At 38.5% G+C, this 20093-nt stretch overlaps 1 protein-coding gene across 10 annotated transcripts in view; it reads right to left on the bottom strand.

The window, feature by feature from the left end:
- The window catches only part of ABI2 (abl interactor 2), a 64137-nt gene that overhangs the window by 9084 nt on the left and 34960 nt on the right, over positions 1–20093 (bottom strand). For 2 of the 10 annotated variants that reach the window (XM_059853248.1, XM_059853244.1), the window contains 5 exons: positions 9988–10085; positions 7964–8088; positions 5470–5628; positions 1036–1122; positions 537–710 (listed from right to left, as the gene is read on the bottom strand). In XM_059853248.1, coding sequence (XP_059709231.1) covers positions 537–710; positions 1036–1122; positions 5470–5628; positions 7964–8088; positions 9988–10085 — 643 coding nt within the window. Of the gene's footprint in view, positions 1–536; positions 711–1035; positions 1123–5469; positions 5629–7963; positions 8089–9110; positions 9258–9987; positions 10086–20093 lie in introns of all 10 variants that reach the window. The other 8 variants (XM_059853247.1, XM_059853243.1, XM_059853246.1 and 5 more) reach the window with 5 other exon arrangements.

Here is a 20093-nt window from a genome sequence, read left to right as displayed (position 1 = left end):
CAATATTTTAGTCATCTAGTTTTAAAAATACATATCAAAACTATCGTTTTGCATGTGTCTCTACATCAAGAGAGACAGTGTTTGGCTTCTTATACTTTTGCTCCCCACAGGAAACATTTTCTGACTAAAAGCCTGACTTTCTCCAGCTTATCTTTAAAGACTCTCACATCTTCCATGTGAGATGGAACAGATCTGTGTCTATATGCACCTACATAAACTATTTTAGTTCCCAAGCTCAAGAAGTCCCACAGGAAAGCAGAACAGAACTATCATTCAAACATCATTATTTCCTCAAACAGAAAGTTGTTTCTTAAGGCAGAGGCACACACTGCCCCCCCTACCCTTGCATTACTATGAGACACTATAAACACACATCAGGGCCTCTTCTTTCTCTTTTGCTGACTAAAATGCTGTAATACCAAAGACTGGTATGAAGGAGTGTAGGCAGACTCTATGTGCAAAAGCAGGATGGCAGGAACACATACAGAGAGTTGTTACAAATACAACCCTACTATCTCTTCTAGCTCCAGACCTACCCTTTTCTAAGTATGTCCTTGGTGCCCAGGGAGGGTCCTCCTCAGCATAGGGATCGCTGTACTCCACCACAGCTGCTTCCTCCTCCTCATAATCCTCGGGAGGTGGGGGTGGAGGTGGAGACTCATCAAACACCGTCTCGTCCACAGGCGGAGGCGGGGGAGGAGTATCTGAAACTGAACACAAGTAACAGTACAACCATGAAAATGTCTCTACAACCGTGGTAGCTGCTTCAAGTCATACCCTCTATCCCAATTAATGGAAGTGGCACCAACAGTTATAACTTGTGAAAATACACTAGAGACAGGAAAATTCAGAGATGGAATGACCAGGTACCTTCAATAAGATTATTTCTTTTTCCCACCCTTCACAATTTCAGACAAACTTGGAGAGGCAGTAGAGAATGCAGAATTCTGGCTATATACAGACAAATCTTTCATCAACTCAATTCAAAAGCCATATTCAGTAATAAAACATTGCACAAGGAAGCAGCAAACTTACTGTTTTCTTGAACTCTGGCCACAAATCCCATTAGTGGTAACTGTGGAGTTACCTGTAGGATGGAGGGGGGAGGAGGAGCAAGGGATGCTGCCACAGAAATTAAAAAGAGAGAGGCATCCAGTTAGAAACACAACAAAGCAGCAAACAGGAAAGTAGACATCACCACCACTCAGACAGTGCAGCAGGCTGCCAAGAAGCCAAGATAAAAAGACTGACATTTAAAGACAAATGGATCAGGTGGTTTAAGCATATTCCTAATCCTTTCTTCAAGGATATTTCTCTATTTTTAAAATTTCCAACCCCGGTCTTTTTCATAACATTAAGAATCCATGTGGAAGCATTTTTCTGATTTGACCATGAGATTCCCTTAAGGTGAAGTTTCTTACTAGAGAATATAGCACTTTATGGGCAGACCTAACTAAAAAATGTATCAAGAGGACTCTCTGCCTATAATCCTCCCCCTTTCAAATCTAGTTGTTATTTATAGACGATGGATGCTGAGTAACAGCATCCATGAATCCCTAGTAAAGAAAATGGATATACCTCTTTTTTTTCCAAGATGTAGGCCAAAAGCCCCATTGAATGAGGCAGCTATTTCAGACAAAACAGAAAAAGATGCCTTTAGAGAACTGTGCAGATCTGAAAGATGCAACATTTCTGATCTTATTGACAGAACAGAGCACACTGTGCTGCTGCCAAACCACAGAGCCTATTCCAGATGTGCTGCCTGATTTCCTCCCCACCTGACTTCTCTGCACTGAACTCTGAACAGCCCTTTCACTGGTACCAGAAGAGCTCTCTTTGTACAATAAGAGCTGCCTTTGTACAGTATACGTGAATTCCCAGTTAAAGAAGATGCTTTCAGCCAGTTGCAAATGCTATAATGCTGAACTGTGGTTTAAGCCTGGAATGTGAGTTTCAGTTATCTAGTTAAAACATCAGCTAACTAGTTTTATGAGAGTTTAGTATCACTTTGAATAATGCAGCAAAATTCTTTAGGCAAGTTGCAAGATGATTTTTCAGACAGCACACCTTAGGAGTAGCACAAATGATAAATTTCTTGTTAGTATGTGGCATACAAAAAACATTTAATCATGTCCAAAGGGATTAAGGGGAAAAGAAGTCTATACTTCATGTACCAGTACATTTATTTAGCTACCAGACAGAACAAAATAAATTTCAGGCTAATTCCAGAGGTAGTAAGAAAACTGACAGGTATGATGTAGCATTTTTCAGAATTAATTCACATTATCATAGCAAGAGAAAAAAGTTTTCCAGCATTTACAACTTGTGTCTTAAAATTTCTTCTGTTTGCTCAGTCCAGTAACATCTTAAGTGCTTTGAATTTCTTCTGTCACTCACATTCACATTTCTTTCAGAACCACACAGCATGAATGAAAAGACTAACAGCAACCATCCTTTTTTTTTGCTAAAGTACCTCCATATAAAGTAAGTTCCATTATTTCACCATTTAACTGATCTCTCTTGAGAAAAAAATAGAAATGTATTTCTGATTACAGTTTCTTTGACTCAAATGACGTGACCTCAGAGTATTTATTCCTTCAAGTGTAACCATGATTGCTGTGAAAAGATTTGGTCTTGCACTTTTTTAAAGCATAAAAAGGGAAGTCAAATTTAAAGTCCTACTGAAAAACAGTAATATTAATCAATTCAGCATCCTTGTCCCTGCTTTTTCAATTATATATACTAGAAAAGTGTTTAATTTCAAAATGATTCCTCTATTCAACATGATATGGATTCACACAATCCATACCTATCATAGGAGAGTAGCTCCAGTTTCCTGGGTCTCTTCAGTGTACTTTGTTCATGAACAGTATATATTTCTTTGAAAGAAATAACAAAGCTTTCCATGGAGAAGAATAAATCACGCTAGACAAGTATGCCAAGCAAATACAAAAAAAATTCCCAGGTTCAGTTTGGGTTGTGTAGTTTAATCACAATGGTGATGCTAACAGCAGCTGACATCATTCCTTGAGTATCTTAACCCCTCAGTTTGTGCTTCAGTCTTTGCACTGTGCAGGTACTATCATAATACTGTGTCTATACATATATAATGACTCTAGTTTTGACCTCTAAGAGGCATTTCAATAAACATTTTATTACTATTTTTTTAAAATTCAATGCATCAGAAGAACTTTACCTCTGCTGTATAATCATCTTAAATGTTCTTTCCCATCTTCCTTCCATACTGACCACTGACAGATTTAATACACAGTTCCTGTAAATTAATTCAGAAATGCTCAAGAGCACCTTCCACTAGGCTGCCTCAGACTGGTAAGAACTCAGCTGCACAGATGGGGTGGGGTGCAAACACCATCTTAATACTTGCCCAGATTCTCCCACCCCGTTTTTAGCCTGTGCTGAGCTCTATAGTGCTTAGAAAATGATATCCAAAGTTGCAATGTTAAAGCACCTGCTAGCTGGCTTGGCTGGCAAGAGTGGCTTTGGGATAGACATATGCTGAGATCATTCAGAGTCTGCATTTCTTAATATTTTCTTCTCAGTTGTTAAAAAGGTCTCATCACAAAGCACAAAAATTTTATTACCTTGAAATAGTTTTTAACAGAACAGGGCAATGTGAGTACCTTTCATGCCCCTGTCAAGTGAATAAACAAACATGACTAGGCCACCATTTTAAAAAATGGCAATGGAAATAACAGTACTGGGTTATTGCCAAACAGCCTACAAACAACAAAAAAGCCATAGCACCCTCCTCTGCCTCCTGCAAGGTCTCTCTTACCCCTCTTGTTTTCTAACTCTCTTCAGGAATGCTGAGAAAAAATTGTGGCCTCTGTCCCATCACTACTGAATCTGCTCCTTCCAGACACAACAGTGCCTCTGTTCTTAGGGCTTTCATCAATTATGCATGCTTGAGCATCCTCTCCTTTCAAGGTGAACTCCAAAAAAACCTTGGTTTAGTGTAACTGCAAAGCTAACAAATTCCGTATTCTGATGGTATATTTAAAAAAAGTCTCCTACTACAACTGCTTATTTATTTGGTCTCAGATATGCCAGTAAAACTGAAGTATTTTGTTTGTGATTTATAGTTCAAATGACTAATCACCGTAATCATTACCTTCTGTCTGGATACACAGACAACTGTGGTTATGCAATTTATTTTAAGTCTATTTGGCATCTTCTATGATTACCTATTAACAATGCAATGGCAACTTGCAGAGAATTATCCCTTTGCTAAAGGAAAAAAACGCACAGCAGTTGTCAAAAACTCTCTGGATACACTGAAAATCGTCTTTATTGCAAAAATTGCTTTATTGTAATCCTGAAAGGTTTCTTTTGTTGCTATTACCCCTTCTTTCTTTCTTGCCTATTCCCCCCTTCAGCCTTCAGTATGCACATAATGTGCTTAAAAAATATGACCTATTTCAGGCAACTGGGCTACAATTTAGCCTTAAAACTTCCTCCACTTCCCTGTGCCCAGCAGGACCATTCATTTCCATCTCAAGCTCAGCTCACCCTGCAGGGTAGCTCACAAACAGTAACAGCCAAACCTGATCAAATCCCTTAAATGCAGATTGCAGCATTTGACCTAATTCCAAGTTCAATGCTCAATTAAAAAAAAAAACCAACCAAACCAACCAACCAAACAAACAAAAAAAACCCACCCAAACCTAAAGCAACCAAGCAACACACACACACCCCCCTTCAAATCCACCACCACAACGAAACACCAACATACATTAGTACTTGCAAGTTAACATTCAATTTTGCTGGTAATAGGGCATTTCCTGACAAAAACCTTCAGTGTGTCCCCTGCATCTTTCTGTAGCTTTGTCAAAAGAGGAACTCTCCCCTGGTCTGCTATAAAACCCTCCTGGTCCCATCAGAAGCACAGGAAGGAGGACTCCTTAGGTAAAAGGCTACTGTGTTATGCTGACACACAGGGACACTGACTCTCCTCTTGCTTTGTAAGGCAGATCACCCATAAAACAACATCATCTGTGGGCTCAGCACATGACACAGCACCCAAACACCACTGGTGTCTCCAAGGTGTCTAATGCCTACCCCGGTGTAACAAGTACAACTTCCATGGTAACTGTACATTACCCAGAAGGAAAAGGCACACAAGGTAAAGACTGATTAATGAAGAATCAGCATTCTGGTGCAAAATCAAATACCCATCCCACACCAAAGCAGGTCCATGGCACATGGTGTAGTCAAGGACTAAAGCTTATCTGATAGGGACTGTGACATCAAACGTAAATTATCTGGCAACCAAGCCAGCATTTTTTAAGATGCTGAGCACTGTGCACTTGCACTGCAGCTTTGGCACAGCTACCAGTAACATACTGAAAGTGCAAGATCTGCAACGGAGACAGAAGATAAAGTTCCAGAGAGCTGAAGGTCACCGTGTTCACCACCACTGAGTTCAGTGGAGCAGCCAAACTTTCTCACCTGGGTTCTGGTTGTAGAAGGGGCCCCCGTTGATCTGGTTCTGAAGGCTGGTCTGTGACGTGATGGAAGGCGGGCGCCGATACGGCAAAGAGCCCCCGATGGTCGGGGGCGTGTGCCGAGCTGCAGGCCTGTTCATGCTGTAGAACTGAACGGGGTGACCTAGGGTAGAGAGAAATGCATTAGCAAAGAGAAGAATGATGCCTGCCTTCTCTCTACCTGCATTCAATTTCAAAGGTTTGGAAAGGTTTCTGGTGCTTTATTTTAAGAGTCTGCATCCTAGGAGTCAGCCACTTCAGCTGCCAGACTGGCAGGACACCGAATGTCGCAAGAGCAATGCAAAACATAACTCTCCCAACTGCCTGCACTCAGCACTGCCTACAAAAGCCAGTGGGAAAATACAAGGGTGTTTAAGCTATGAATCCTCAAAATGAAAGAAAAAAATACCTGGTTATTTATGTTAAATAATGTATTACAATAACTTCTTGTGAATTCAGTTATTTCTGAACCTGCAAAAAACTCCCCAAAATGTTACACTTCTGCAATTAAGGAACATACACGTGAAAAATAACTGCAGGCCATTTCCAGGATCCAAAGCTGTTAACCCCCTCTGTAACTGAAAAACATAGTACTACCTATCTTAGTGCCACTTAGAAGATATTCAGAGAATCATCTGGGGAGATATGAATGTCAGAAACTGCTTGAAGGATGGAATAAATGAAGTCAAGAAGATCCTCTTCAAGGGAACTGTCAATTAAAACACCTCCCAAAAACTTGCTCTGCATTTTCTTTACTTTCTGTATTCAAGACATTGATCGTGAATCCCAGTAAGCAATAAATGAAGCGAGGTATCTTCTGTGCTCACATAAAATTCTCTGGATTTTATACTGCATGTAAGAGTAAGCTGGATTTGTCATTACCATATGCATTATTACACCCCACAGACTATTGTGCCTCCACCACTTGTCCTAGAAGGAAATTTGAGAGTTTGCAAGAAAACAAAGGAAGGAGGGATGGTCACTATAGTTGAGAAGTAAACCGAGAAACAGAACAAAAGAATGTACAAATTTTTAAAAACTTGTATTGTTCTTCATTATGTTTTGCTTGCTTTGCACAACTTCTTACTAGGTCAGTAAATAAAAATACAAGTTGCTTGCTCTGTTACTTGCTTGTAAGAGCAAATGCATGAACTACAGCATCATATTCCCTCTGCTTTGCACCAATAATGTGGTGTACCATATTAAAAAATCCATTTTTACAGATAAGAAACAGCTAGGAAAGCATCCATTCTAGTTATAATTGAACTTTTTTTAAATTATGAATCACTGCTGCTGAAGTAACTTTGCAAAGCCTTGGATCACGATCACATCTGGGTTCATCTGCCCAGCAGCTGGAGCAGACACTCACCTGCAGAGGGTGTGGAAGAAACAGCAGGGGGAGTTGGAGAGGTGAAGCCATCAGCAAGGGGCTGAGCTCCTGCAGCAGCAGCAGCAGCATCTGGGGCAGCAGAGGAAGGGGCAGGAGGAGCAGGAGGAGTGGGGGCAGGAGCAGAGGTAGCAGGAAGGGGAGAAGTGCCAGCTGAGCCAGCAGGGGCTGAGTGAAGAGAGGAGGAAGAGGTGGAGTTAATAAGGAGATATGTTAGCAAGGATTAGAGAAAGCCTCTGACTATTCAGTGTTAGCTATTTATTAGCTGCACAGTATTTCAGAATGCAAGAGATGAGAAAACAATGGAGCTGTTAAAGAAAGGCTCATTCCTGTGTAGATGGTAAATGAGGGTCAAGCAAATCGACTTCTTTCCAGGTCTGAAGGGAACACAACCCAAAACTTTTCAGTGAAAAGTATTACTTTTGAAAGATGTCTTTGCATTGTGCTATTTATGCTCCAATCTCTAGTTTGGCTGTCTTTAGCTTTTGTATAAATCAGAAAATATAAAGAGGAAACCAAAACATTTCCATCTCTTTGTTTCAGAAGCATCATGAACTTTGCTGTAAGTGAACTACAGGCTCTTCTTCACTGAAAAGGCTGAGCAAAGGAAAAAGAAGTACTTATAACACTTCCTACTTCTGGAAAGTCTGGGCCCATTACACTGAGCAAGTATCTCTTTGTGACAATTCAGGCTTGCATTGATGTACTCAAGATTCACTCTATGCCGGCCTCTCATTCAATCTAATTTTCTAAAAACATTCTTCTATGTATCTGCCTAAACAGCCAAGGAAAAAACATTTATTTGCTTAAAAGGACAAGGGAGAAGTGTCCCTCAGCCCACTAAAAAAGGTGCTGTGTCCTACCTTGTCACATGCAGGCAGCCAGGCAAAAAATTCTGATAAATTAATATATAAAAGGAACATTACAGCACATCAGACACTCTCAGAGAAGATACTACTTGATTCAAACTCATCAATAGCAATGAACTCTGGGATTCCCTTCAAGTTTAGGAAACTGCAAATGCTCAAGGTTAACAATGAGGCAGAAAGAGGAACAAGAAGTTTCCATTTACCTGGATAGACACTAGGAGGAGATGGTGTGGGAACAGCAATGGGAACACCTACACTTCCACTTCCACTGTTCTCTCGACTGCTGCTCCGACTACTTGGGTGGCTTCCTCCACTACTGCCACTGCTGCTGTAAGAAACCAAAGTAACCAGGGTATGAATATGATGCTGTTCATGCTGAAACACAATATCCCTCACAGAGCATCTTACAAAATCAGAGAAGTAACGGGAAACAAGAGAAAAGAAACAAGGATGATATAAGCCTATACAAAGCTGGGCCTTCCTGAAACTCTCCACTTTGACCACAACAGAAGAGGGTTTTTTTCAGTAAGTTAGCCTTGGTGAACTTGCCCAAAAACAAAACACTTCCAGAACCTTGTTCAAAGCACATAATTCCAGGATTGTAAAGCCTCTACAGAGGAAATAAAGACCTTTTTCCTATAACTTTAAAACTTATGGAGTGCTTAGACTGTGATTCGTAGGCTTTCATATGAGACTACAAGAGAGCCTAAAAGTTGTAAGATGGTAAAATTCAGATTTCTTATCTTTTTAAGTCCACTTGTTTAGCCATCCTCAAGAACTTATTATGTTTAAAAAGTAAAGATTTCAAGGAAAGTATTTAGCTCTAATCACATCATGAAACTTATTATCCTAGGAAAAAAAACTAGTCTTCTGCAGAGCCCCTGGTAATGCAGTTCAGCTTTATTCTATGTTTGAAGTTATCAATATCCCCAAAACACTATGCTACAATTTCAGCTATTCAATCTATAAACATCAAAGACTGCTCAAAAATGTCAAATACAAGCATCTAAGCAGCCCTTCAACATGTAGAAGGCAAGCTGTGTACAAAGTCTTTCCCCAGCGTGGTAATCATTTAGTAAAGCACCATCATGGTCTATCTCCTGGAAAGACTTCACAATCTTAGTAATTCATTAAGTACTCTAAGTGAGATCACTAAAACTGAGGTGAACAGGGGATTAAGTGAATAATCTTAACACGATTCCCTATTGTGGTTTGATTAGCGCTCATTCTCATCACGCCAATGAGATTGCCAGTCCACAGGGCGAAAGGGGAGGCTGCCGGCAGAGGGATGTGCGGGCGGATTCGCTGTTGAGCACAGCAGTGTCCGCCCCCAGCAGGCCAGGCCGGTACCTGTAGGTGCGGTTGCGCTGGTTGACCGAGGCCGTTCTGACGGGGCTCTGCTGGGCCGGGGCCATGGTGCGCGTCGGGCTCGGCACGTAATCGTTGGGCACCACCGGGGGCCGCACCGGCTCCAGCGTGCGGTACGGGGAGTGCCGCCTGCACGGCACAAGACACGCCACAAGCCAGTTAGGGGAACGCACACAGAACCAGACACTTCTCACTCTCTGAAACACAGCTACATACTGACCAGGAACGTGAGCTCAAAAAATGGGCTTTAGCTGTAACTTTGCAGTACTCATTTTGTAGGATAAGGGGAAAAAAAGAATTCAGGATGTTCTTCGGGTACTTCAGTCCTCAGTCTTCCTATCAGTAAACTCTGTGTTCCACATCCCATTCTTGTTTTAAGGCCATAATCTTGCATTAAAATAAAGCACCATGTGCTGTATGTATATACATTAAAACACACCAGCAAACAGCATTCATCCCACTCATAACACATTTTCCTAAGGTCAAAATCAGGTTCATAAACTTCCCACGAAATGACTTTCATCAGGCACAACACAAATAATGAACAGTGCCATGTACTCATTTTTCAGTTGTTTAGCACCACCTGCGAAAACCACAGCTAATGATATTTTACTCTACAGTATGTAATTTTAAGTGTTCTGCTCTGAGAAAAAGGTTCCTGTTGGGAAAGGCTGATGATGCCCACTGTCTTCTGACAGCAGCACACTAACGTACAAAGACATGATCAGTATAAGAGGATGCAGATATTACACCTCTTGACCTTCGTGAATGGTTAAAATAAAACCATGAAATCTCTCCCACTAAAGAAAGAATCTCCCCTCTTTTCCCTTCTGCTCACCCACTCAGTAACTGCACTTACCCAATAGTTCCTTTTCCTGACATCGGTGGACTGGGGGGCTTCTGGGTGGGCGGTGTTGTGCGAGGCAGCCCACCCATCTTCATATTCTGGGTGCTGACCTGCATGAAAGAACGGGGACAAAAACGGCCTTCACTGAGCTCAGGGTCGAGGGGAGAGACACGGAGATGCCTTTAGCAATAATTAACTCTAAGGAGGGGAAGGTTTAAACAAACAAAAAAAATTGAGAGGCCATGCGTTTTATATGCAATTTCTACTCTGCTAGAAGTCAAGAGTTGTGCTCAAAGGACTCTTTATTACATAGTTTTTAGAAATTGTACAAAAAAGCAAATTTGCCTTCAGGCTATCACATAAATGTTAACTCTCTGAGAATACAGACACTGTACCTAATTTGGCTGGACCTCCCAGTCATCTTTTGAGAAAAAGGCAGTTATTTCACATGGAACTAATGAATGGTAAATTTGCACAAATATTTTTGAATACTGTTTAAAAATACTTAGGCTTATCTAATAGGCCACAATCTAATGTGATTTATACAGATATGGAGAAGTCAAAGTAACCTATAAATATCCTCCATTAATGTTTTAATGTTTTCACAGATTATAAATATAAACTTATTTTAAAAGATATTTACTTTAAATATTAGTTACATACATAAAAACATACAGAGAAAGCTTTTTGGGAAAAATATAAAGGCATATTTTTTTTCCCCCCCATTAAATCTGTGGCAATTTCATCTCTGAGAGTTTATAAATAAATGGATAGGGAGAAAAATATTTAGCAGTGATGTGATATAACTGCGGTTGTCCACTTCCCCTCTGTCAGGTTAAAATACTAATGAAGTAAATTTTACATAAAATAATTTACTCTAACTTCTTTCAAAAACTCATTTGCATTCCTGACTGATTGATTAATCTAGGAATTGTAAACAATTGTTACCAATGTGCATTTTGCTTCCCTGTAGTCTGCAGCCAAGCAAAATTCCCTCAATGCACACATCCTTACAGGAATCAGTACACGGTCTGCTAACAAAACAGCTCGGATTTACAACTGCCTGAGCCATTGCTTAGGCACAGAGACACTCAGCAAACCTAAACAAGTGTGCTTACATCCCTCTCTCTGTTCTTCCTTTCATGCTCTATCTCACAGAATTTCTTCTGTCTAAAATGTAAGTCCTGGCTGCTGCCCCCATCTCCCAGAAAAATGAAACCGTGATGAAGGCACTCAGGAATATTTGCAAACATTGTTGAAGGCAGATTACTCCTTCAAAATTTGACTCTAACAACTCACTTAAAACCTTGGCAATGTTTAGATTTGTGAATTGATAAATATTGACAACAGAGTAAAGAGTAATACGTTCAGTATTCTAATCCACTGAAACTTGATTTTCTGTCTCTAAATAATCCCAGTGCTATCACATTTTCAATCTGCAGGGAGGAAAAGAAAACCCAAGCATTGGAAGAGGTATTTTGTCAGATTCTAAAACAGATGTTTGGATTTAGTTGTGCAAGAGTACTCTTTAATGTCAATTTAAGACAAAATTATGTTGCACAGCATTATAAAGTCCTTTAAGCCAACTCTAAGCAACAAGAAATCTAAAGTTAATTGAAGTGAGGGATGAGGTAAGCACTGAACTACAACTACTTAAAGGGAAAAGGGAAAGTGTAAAATGAAATATATTTTATTCTATACACGGAACATTTAAGAAATAGCAAAATCTGAATTTTTTTTTAAAGTTGCAGCACCCCCTGTATTTCCTCTTTCATTAAACATGACTGTTTCACTCATCTACCTATTTGAGTTTTCAAAAAAAAGAAAAAAACCTAAACCCACAAACAAACAAAATCCACCTTAATTAAATGCTCACTGAATTGTCACTTGCTGTATTTCAAACAGCCCACTCAGCCTCTGCTTTTGGATGTCTTTAGATGACAGACCAATCTGTGTGCCCCTGAATAGTCCATTTAGGGATTTTAACTGGATACACGATTATTTCTGATGAGATGACGTAACCCCTGGCTATCACTTTACAGTTAATATAAAATTACATCTATTTAATAGAAATAACGTTATTATTTTATATCTAATGACGGCAAGAACAAAAATGAACTTCTAGGCATCCCCAGGGCTATGGCTACACGAAAAGAAAGGATGGCTGAGGTGAAGGATGCTGGATCACACTGGGTACAGCCAGAAGTGGGGCTAACACTCGCCTGACCAACACAGAGCTCCAGTGACTGCTTGATATTTTCATTAACACTGCAAATACACAGATCCTTCAAAAGGATGGGATGAAAGCTTTAGAAAATGTGGCCAAACAAAAAATGACCCCTTTTTAGCCCAGGAACTTAGCAAAAAAACCCTCCTTAAAAAACCCCAACCTATAAGATGAGATTTACTGACAATAGGTTTAGTTTCAGGGTCTTGGAAATGACTTTTCAACATTGAAACTGAACTGTTCAGAGAGCAAGTAATTAGAATTTACAAGGCTGTCTTCAAATCTGACAGGACTGATGGCTTTAAGATCAGCTACTCTAAGTTAAACAACCCTGTGCAAGTAACTTCCCCTTTGACTTACTGCCAAATAATCACAAAAGAGAAGTTTAAAAAGACACAGTTATTTCAACAGTTCTGATCAAAATGGACAGATCCTTGGATATAAAAGCATGCAAGATGCTCAAAAAATCTAAAACTGCACCAACTACAATTGAGATTAAAAAAAAGCACTGTAACATATACAGCTGTCTCCTTCTATAATAATTTCTACTGGAGTGGGGGGAAGGGAGGCCATAAATGCCCCCTCTCTTCCAAACTTTATTGTATTGCCTTTTGTGTTTTGCACATATGGTTGTAAATACAGTTTCCATACACAAATTCTCACCCACACACATCCCTCTTACAAACATGTAAAATCTGAAGCAACAACCAGAACTCAAGGTCACATTTGCATTTGCTGTCAAGTTTAAAAAATCGTTTTTCTGGAGTGAGCTGGTATTTGCCAGAACTTGCACTGTTTCAGACATCATTTCCCCAGGTTCTGCACAGCTGGAACTACCCAGATGCAGCTGATTTAACGAGAGGGTGAAAGCAGAGGAATGTATCTGTCTGATGGTGGTTTGTTTCAGCCCCACAGGCTGGGGCTGATTCCTAGTTTAAATCTGGAAATCATTTCAAGAAAATGCACAGAAAAGAGAGCCTGCAACCAGAAAGATAAAGAAGTATCTGTCTGTGCCTTTGCTCACAACTGCACAGTTAACCAGCCAACCACTGTGTTTAGAACAGAAAAAAAAAAAATAGAGGCAGTAATGACTTGGGCACAAAGCTCAGGAAAAAACCACAGCTGACTGATGCAAAAGCAGGAAGACAACTCAGTAAACAGACAATAGGGCACAGGGTCTGTGCCTAATGCATGCAGGGATTTTTCAAATTATTTTTTTCCTCTTTCACAGAAAAAAAAAAAAAAACCTCCAAAATTACCAACACAAGTTGTGGAAAACCAAGAGATCTTGGTTAAGTTTTTTTTTATCTGGATACCTTGCAGAAGCTTTTTGTAGATGAATTAACAAGCACATGCACCACAGAAAAAATATCTTCTACCAAAGCCGTGACTTTGTCAACACTGGAGCTGGAATTGGAAGCTTTGCTGAGGAAGAAACTACACAAACTACCTAAAAAGCAGATCCTTGGTAAGTAAAACATCCTAGAAAATGCTCTGGGATCCAGCCCCACAGTAACAGCTATAAAATGAACTGTAAAGAAATGGATCCCTATGGACCATTCTGTTTCAAAAGGGTGCAACAGTACTTCATCCAATATTTTCTGTTATTGAGCTACAATTTTAGAGAGGTACCATCTGATGATTTCAAGACACAATATGGCACCGAGTAGAGCACTCAGAAAAACTACCCTCTTAAGTTTAATTTTTTAATAATTAAGACTTAATTGGCCAATTTCTATTTTTGGCAACTAGTTTTTCATAGATTTCAATGATCAAAACACCATCTTATGGTCCTACATACGACTGGATTTCCTTCATACTTACATTTTTATCAGCATTTAACATACTGAATTTCTTTAGCACTCCACTGTATAAAGAATTTGTACTGAAATAAATCAGCTAAAACTGATAAATTATGCCATTCATTCAGTTTAATTCTTGGGAATATTTTCAAAAAGCAAAAAAAAAAAAAATAATCAGGAAGTGCAGAAATACATAGCTGGTGAGATAGGAGAGCTGGTCAAGAGACTGCAAAACTATTTGCATTAATGTCCTGTATCTATACAGATGTGAGGCACTTACCTGCAAGAAAGCAAGCAAGCTGGGCTTTTTGTGGGGGGTTGGCTTATTCTTGGTTGGCTGTTTTTTCCCCCCAAAATCCTGAATACCAGATATTCAACACAATCAAACCTCAGGAGGAGCTACTTCTAAAGCTGGACGCAGTCACAAATTTTTAAGTGGTGCTTTAAATTCACACTGTATTTTCTAGAACTTTCAGGATGTCAAAAGAATAATTTTTTGCCCAAAACCTAGTAAGAAAAAGTGTCCCATGAGTGATGTTTCAAGGATTATATTCAGAACCTTCAGGCAGTTCCTCGACCTTCTTGAGCAATTTTGTATCCAGTTATGGGAAAAAAACACCACAAGGCTGAATGAAAACTCCCTTCCATGCCTTGCTTCATCTTCTTAACACTACAGAGATGATGAATAGATTTCTGGCCCATCATCTGCTACCTCAAAGTAAATTTATTTTCAGGCTGTGCTCAGCCACTCAAATACTTACTGTGCATGTCTAATCAAACCATTTGCTTGTCAGCTCATTAACCAGTTCATATAGAAGTGACATGTATAAATTGCAGCCCTGTTTTGGCAAATGACCACAAGTAGAAGCTTCAAGCAAGTGAGCTTACTTGTTTTTACCACATCCACCCATGCAAATTAACTGAAGAACCAAGTCTGGTGAATACAAAAAGGCTTAAACAATGTCATTTTCAATTGATTTTCCTCTGTCTTGTAACTGAAATTTTCTTCAGAATCTGTTTAAAACCTAAGTTGCTCAGATACAAATCCAATGCTACAGTCAGTCAGTTTAATACTATAGCTGTTAGGTAAGGCTAAGGGTTTTTTGCAGTCACAAAAAAGAAATGCAGACTAAACACTTCATATCCAGTCACTTTAAAGTGAAGTAAAATAACCATTCACACAGAACTGGGGTTACTAACTGCTTTTCACTCTTCTGTCAGTTTGATGCACAGAGACTACAGTGAGACAAAGAATATCTCAGGTCTACTGAGAGATGATGCATAGCATTTTGCCTTTTTTGTTTTCTCTTTTAAACTCTCATGTTTTGCCAAGGAGAAGCTGACTGACATGTTTGATTCCTCTAATCAAATTTCTGACTGGGTTCACACTAGTAAATAAAGAAATGGTGTTAAAACAAAAAATGTTTTCATTCCAAACCTATAAACAGAAAAAAATATTTGCTCTGAAAAGCTGTACAAAACTCTTATTGCCACTGCAGATAATGCACAGATATGTCAGTTCACATACAATCTATAATTACACAATTTTAAAACTTATCTTAGGATAGTCATTACTTGTTTATAAACTGCAACTGCAGAGAACAACAAAGAAAACTGAGTTTGAAAATTGGTTTTTTAAGAACACTGAGAAAAACATAATCCAATATTAAGTGTGTCCAGAATAAGACATATTCAGCATCAAAAGTACCCATCTTATGTAAACAGACAGTAGAAAACAGGGAGGAGACATATTTTGCCATTCTCAAATTAAAAGCACGTAAACACTAAGTGAGTAGAAATACTGTACACCTCACATACCTTTGTAAAAACAAATTTTAAATTACATGTGGGAATTCTCTCATCAATTACAAGTTTTCCATTGTTATGAGAGATGCTCCATATACTTAAATACCTGACTAAAAGTACCATATGCCCTATTTCACAGGGACATCATGGAGCTATCTACAGAAATACTTGGTTTTATAGGCAAATCTCAGGAAGTTGTAGGATTTTCTTTTTGCTTTTTCCAAGCATAGAAAATACTTCAAAATATTCCATGTCAACTTGGAACTTCCTTTAATTAATATACTCATTCTATATAGTGGCATTCTATGTTCTAAGACACAGTTCCCTCATTACAATGGTGGCACCTGCTACTAAAAAACTTCCAGTCCCTCTTCCCCCAAACCAGCTGCACTTCAGGAGGAGGAGGAGATCATCATATTCAATAAAGGCTATAACCTATTTATTAATTAATGTACTATGAACTCCACCATAATATCATGTAACCTGATTTAACTGCTTGTCTAATTGATTTGATGGTTTTTATTGCTGCTTCTGCAGCCACTAAGACTACTAACATTTGAAGAATTTGACATACTTCAACCTGAGTTCTTTGATGCACTATTCATTTAGTATTCAACTAAATAAATCACTTATCTTGCTGTTTAACAGCTATTAAGTATTTTACACACAATTATGAAATTTCTGGAAGTTTCCATAGATGAGTACACCTCAAGTATTTAAGCACTGTTATCAGTTTCTGAAAAAAATTAGAATACTGCAACTTTAAAAAATAATATACAGATTTGAATTTGTTACACACCTTTGGAGCCCAATATCTGAGCAATCTCACACTCAAACATGAATCCCAATCAAACCATAACTTACACCGTATATAGGATAAAAAGAATATTACACAGGGGGAGGCTCACATTCAGCTGCTATCTGGTCTGTGTATATTTTTGTCTAGCACAACATCCCTCCCTCATAAATGATCTGCTAGATATGCTGAAGGCAGCTAATATTTTACCACAAAGCTTTTAAAATTAACTGTGTTAACTTCCATTCACAAACACATCAATTTATATCACAAAATGCTTATCCACAATGAGTTACTCAACAGAAGTTCTGTGACACAGAAGGCAGAGCGGGTGTTGTTTTAAACAATCTGTAGCATTGATGTCAATCATCTCCCCGTGTGTAATAATCTCAGACGAGGAATGGAAATCCAGCCCTGGGGTTTCTTACCTTAAATCTAAGCAACCACTTAATGCATAAATGGAGCAAATAAAAGAGGTAAGGAAAAAAAGCATTGAAAGGTTAGTTGGAACTTCAGGATATGAAGAGAAAGGAAAAAGAAAGAAAAAAGTTAAGCATTCAGCATTAACAAAATAATGTATCAGTAGATCATAGAAAGAGTGGTTAAAGCAGAATGTCATGAACAAAAGATCTTCAAGCTGAAACTTTTAATATACATTGACCACAAAGCCTTTAAGTTATTACTTTAAAATTAGCATTCAAATGCTTGCACACTGTTTACTCAAGTTCTTACAGTGCTAACAGAGGCAGCTTCTTTCAAAATGTATCATGAGATCTAGGTGGATTAACTTCAGAGATTAATTTATTTGAGCTGTCAAAGCCTTATTTGAGCCTTACAACTGAGTCTGAGCTCATTTAAATTGTTTACATGCATTAGCACATTTACAAGTAGCTGAAATGGAAGCTTCTAATATATTAAGCTAATGCATGTTCTTTTATAGAGAATGCTGTTAGTTAACTTGATGCCATGAGATCTCTCTTGAACAAAGATCAAGAGCAAATCATTCCATCTTGTAAGATGTACAGCACACTTTATGGATACTGTATCACAAATCCACATTTCCTAAAGTATAAATTAAGACACTAATCAACAGTAAGATCTTACTTTAAAGCCAAAGTGCTAGCTTTTTGACACTAAGTTCTGCATCTTACTGGCACAATATCATACATCTTTCTCCACAGTAATTTCTTCTAAAATTACTTGTCTTTCCCTTTGAGTGATCTGCTTTTAGTTCAATTTATCTAACTGTATAATTTAATTTGTTACACTTTCTGCAGCACTGAACAGTAAATATTCAGTTAAATATTTAAATATTCTAATAAATAATTATTTTTATATTTGGATAAATAGTAGAGCATCCAGAGTGACTGATTTGTTCCATCAATTTAGGAGAGACCCTGTTCTACTAAAAAAAAAAAAACAATCTCATTTACTAGAAAATCTCCTGTCTTAAAGTTCTGTGGATCAATTAACCAGTGTGGTCTCTGCCTCGTACAGCTATACTGGCAAACCAGTTCCCCCTGTACTGGCCACAGAGGTCTGAGGCCTCTGCAGAGACCTCAGCAGCACTGTCTATAACTACAATACCTAAATACACACCTCTCTGAAGGGAGCACTTATTTTTTTTCCATTCTCTTGACTAAAGAACTCTTTGGCGGGAACAATAGGTTGGAAGACTTTGTAACTTGGGAAGCATTTGAAAAATATTGAAAGCAAGTCTCTTTCACACAAAAGATTCTTTAGATTTTTGCAGCATTGTAGCTTCAGGGAGCGAAGATGAGGAGGGACTGCTGGGATCATACAGAGGCACTTGACTTCTCTCACATCTATTTAGAAACCACACTATAGAGCAACCCTTCCTGACCATTGTCTCCACTATGCTTCACATTTCTGAATGGAAGGAAGAAGATGCTTAAGGGCCTGCACCACTTCTCTCAGCACGGCATACTGAATTTCTCAGCCAAGAACCCTCCCTTTTATGCCTGTATTATTCTGTCCAGCTTGCCATTTCCTCAGGGGTTGCAATGAATGTCTGCTGCATCAGCATTTTGCCTGGCCTGAAAATACGTAATTCCAGGTCCAAGTACTGGAGTAGAAGCCCTTCAGCAGAAAAAGGACAAAATGCAGACTGAAGAACCTTGATGCTAACTGAACTTCAACACTGTTTATGCAAGAACTCCTTCTGAATGTTCACATGAAGGGAAAAGTATCACAGCTCAAACAATAAAGAGCTATATATACACACATTTAAAGCTTCTACATACTTCATTTTTTTCTCTCTGTTCTAGAGCCAGAGATCTACTAAACTAATTGAGAGTTACTCAAGCAGAACAAAAACAGGTTCATAAGCACAACTGGCCACCTTTTCCCCCATCAGCAAGAAAACTGTTCCTTCTTCTGTCCTAAACACAGGATTAACCTAATTGGAACACATTTACAATCTTAAGGATAGCATGACTTCAAGTTCTCTGATTATTGTTTCACAAGTACACAATATTTCTTCACTTCCTAGATAAACACAGTACATGGTAAATATAATTTAAGTCTATCACAAACATAACAAATGGATGTAAAACACACTCAAGTCATCATCCATTTGTTGAACTATGTTGTTTTAGAAGAACATAATTCACTGCATCTTGGTATGACTGCTATATTGAGGTAAGTGGGATACCAATTATAATGATTTAGAGCCAGTGCTAAATAAGATTGTGCTGCAGAGCAATTAAAAACTATTCTTTAATGAGTTCTAAAATGATCTCCCCAAAACAAAAAGTGATGATTAAAAATTAGCGATAGCAATCCTACTGCTGTTAATATGCTCCATCCATATCCACAAGGAGATCTGCTGACCTGCATAAATTCAAAATTGGTAGCAGATTTGAACACACAACTGGTAATGATTTCCTGGTCAAAACTGTAGTTATTAAAGTTTGGTATGTTTTTTTATTTGTCTTTTTTAAAATCTGTTCAGAGGTTGATTCTTTGGGTAAGAAATGGGAGGAAGGAGACTTTCCAATTAACAAAGAGGAAGTTGAAAAGACCTTAAGTAAAACTGCTTGGGAAAGATACTTAAATCAAACTGCTCAGAATTTGAATTTTAAAAGTTAGGTTAAACAACCTATTGCTATTCAAATGGCCATCCAAGCAGACAAAGCAAATAGGACAACAGAGATACCCAGTTACAAGTCAAGCAAAAGAAATTCTGGTGTACTTTGACTGGAAGAAGCATCTTACCTTACTGCCACTTAGCAGGTTTACAGATTTGTTAGCTTGCCTTGTAAAAATGATGTCACTTTGGGCTATTTACCTTTCATTTCCTGGAACTTTAATACTGTCAGTGGTCTCATTTCCGTACTTGTTTTCCTGACAGCACAAGTTAACAATGAGCTCACACCTGCTAAGACTGTGCTTATATTCAGGATGTGCTTTTAAAAACATATATCTAACCTCACACATGATACTACTTGCTGCTGTGTACCTTGAT

The sequence above is a fragment of the Haemorhous mexicanus genome, chromosome 8, assembly GCF_027477595.1.
Source record: "Haemorhous mexicanus isolate bHaeMex1 chromosome 8, bHaeMex1.pri, whole genome shotgun sequence".
Taxonomy (NCBI): Eukaryota; Metazoa; Chordata; class Aves; order Passeriformes; family Fringillidae; genus Haemorhous; species Haemorhous mexicanus.
The sequence above is the reverse complement of the archived record's forward strand: the minus strand, read 5'-3'. Positions and strand labels throughout refer to the sequence as shown.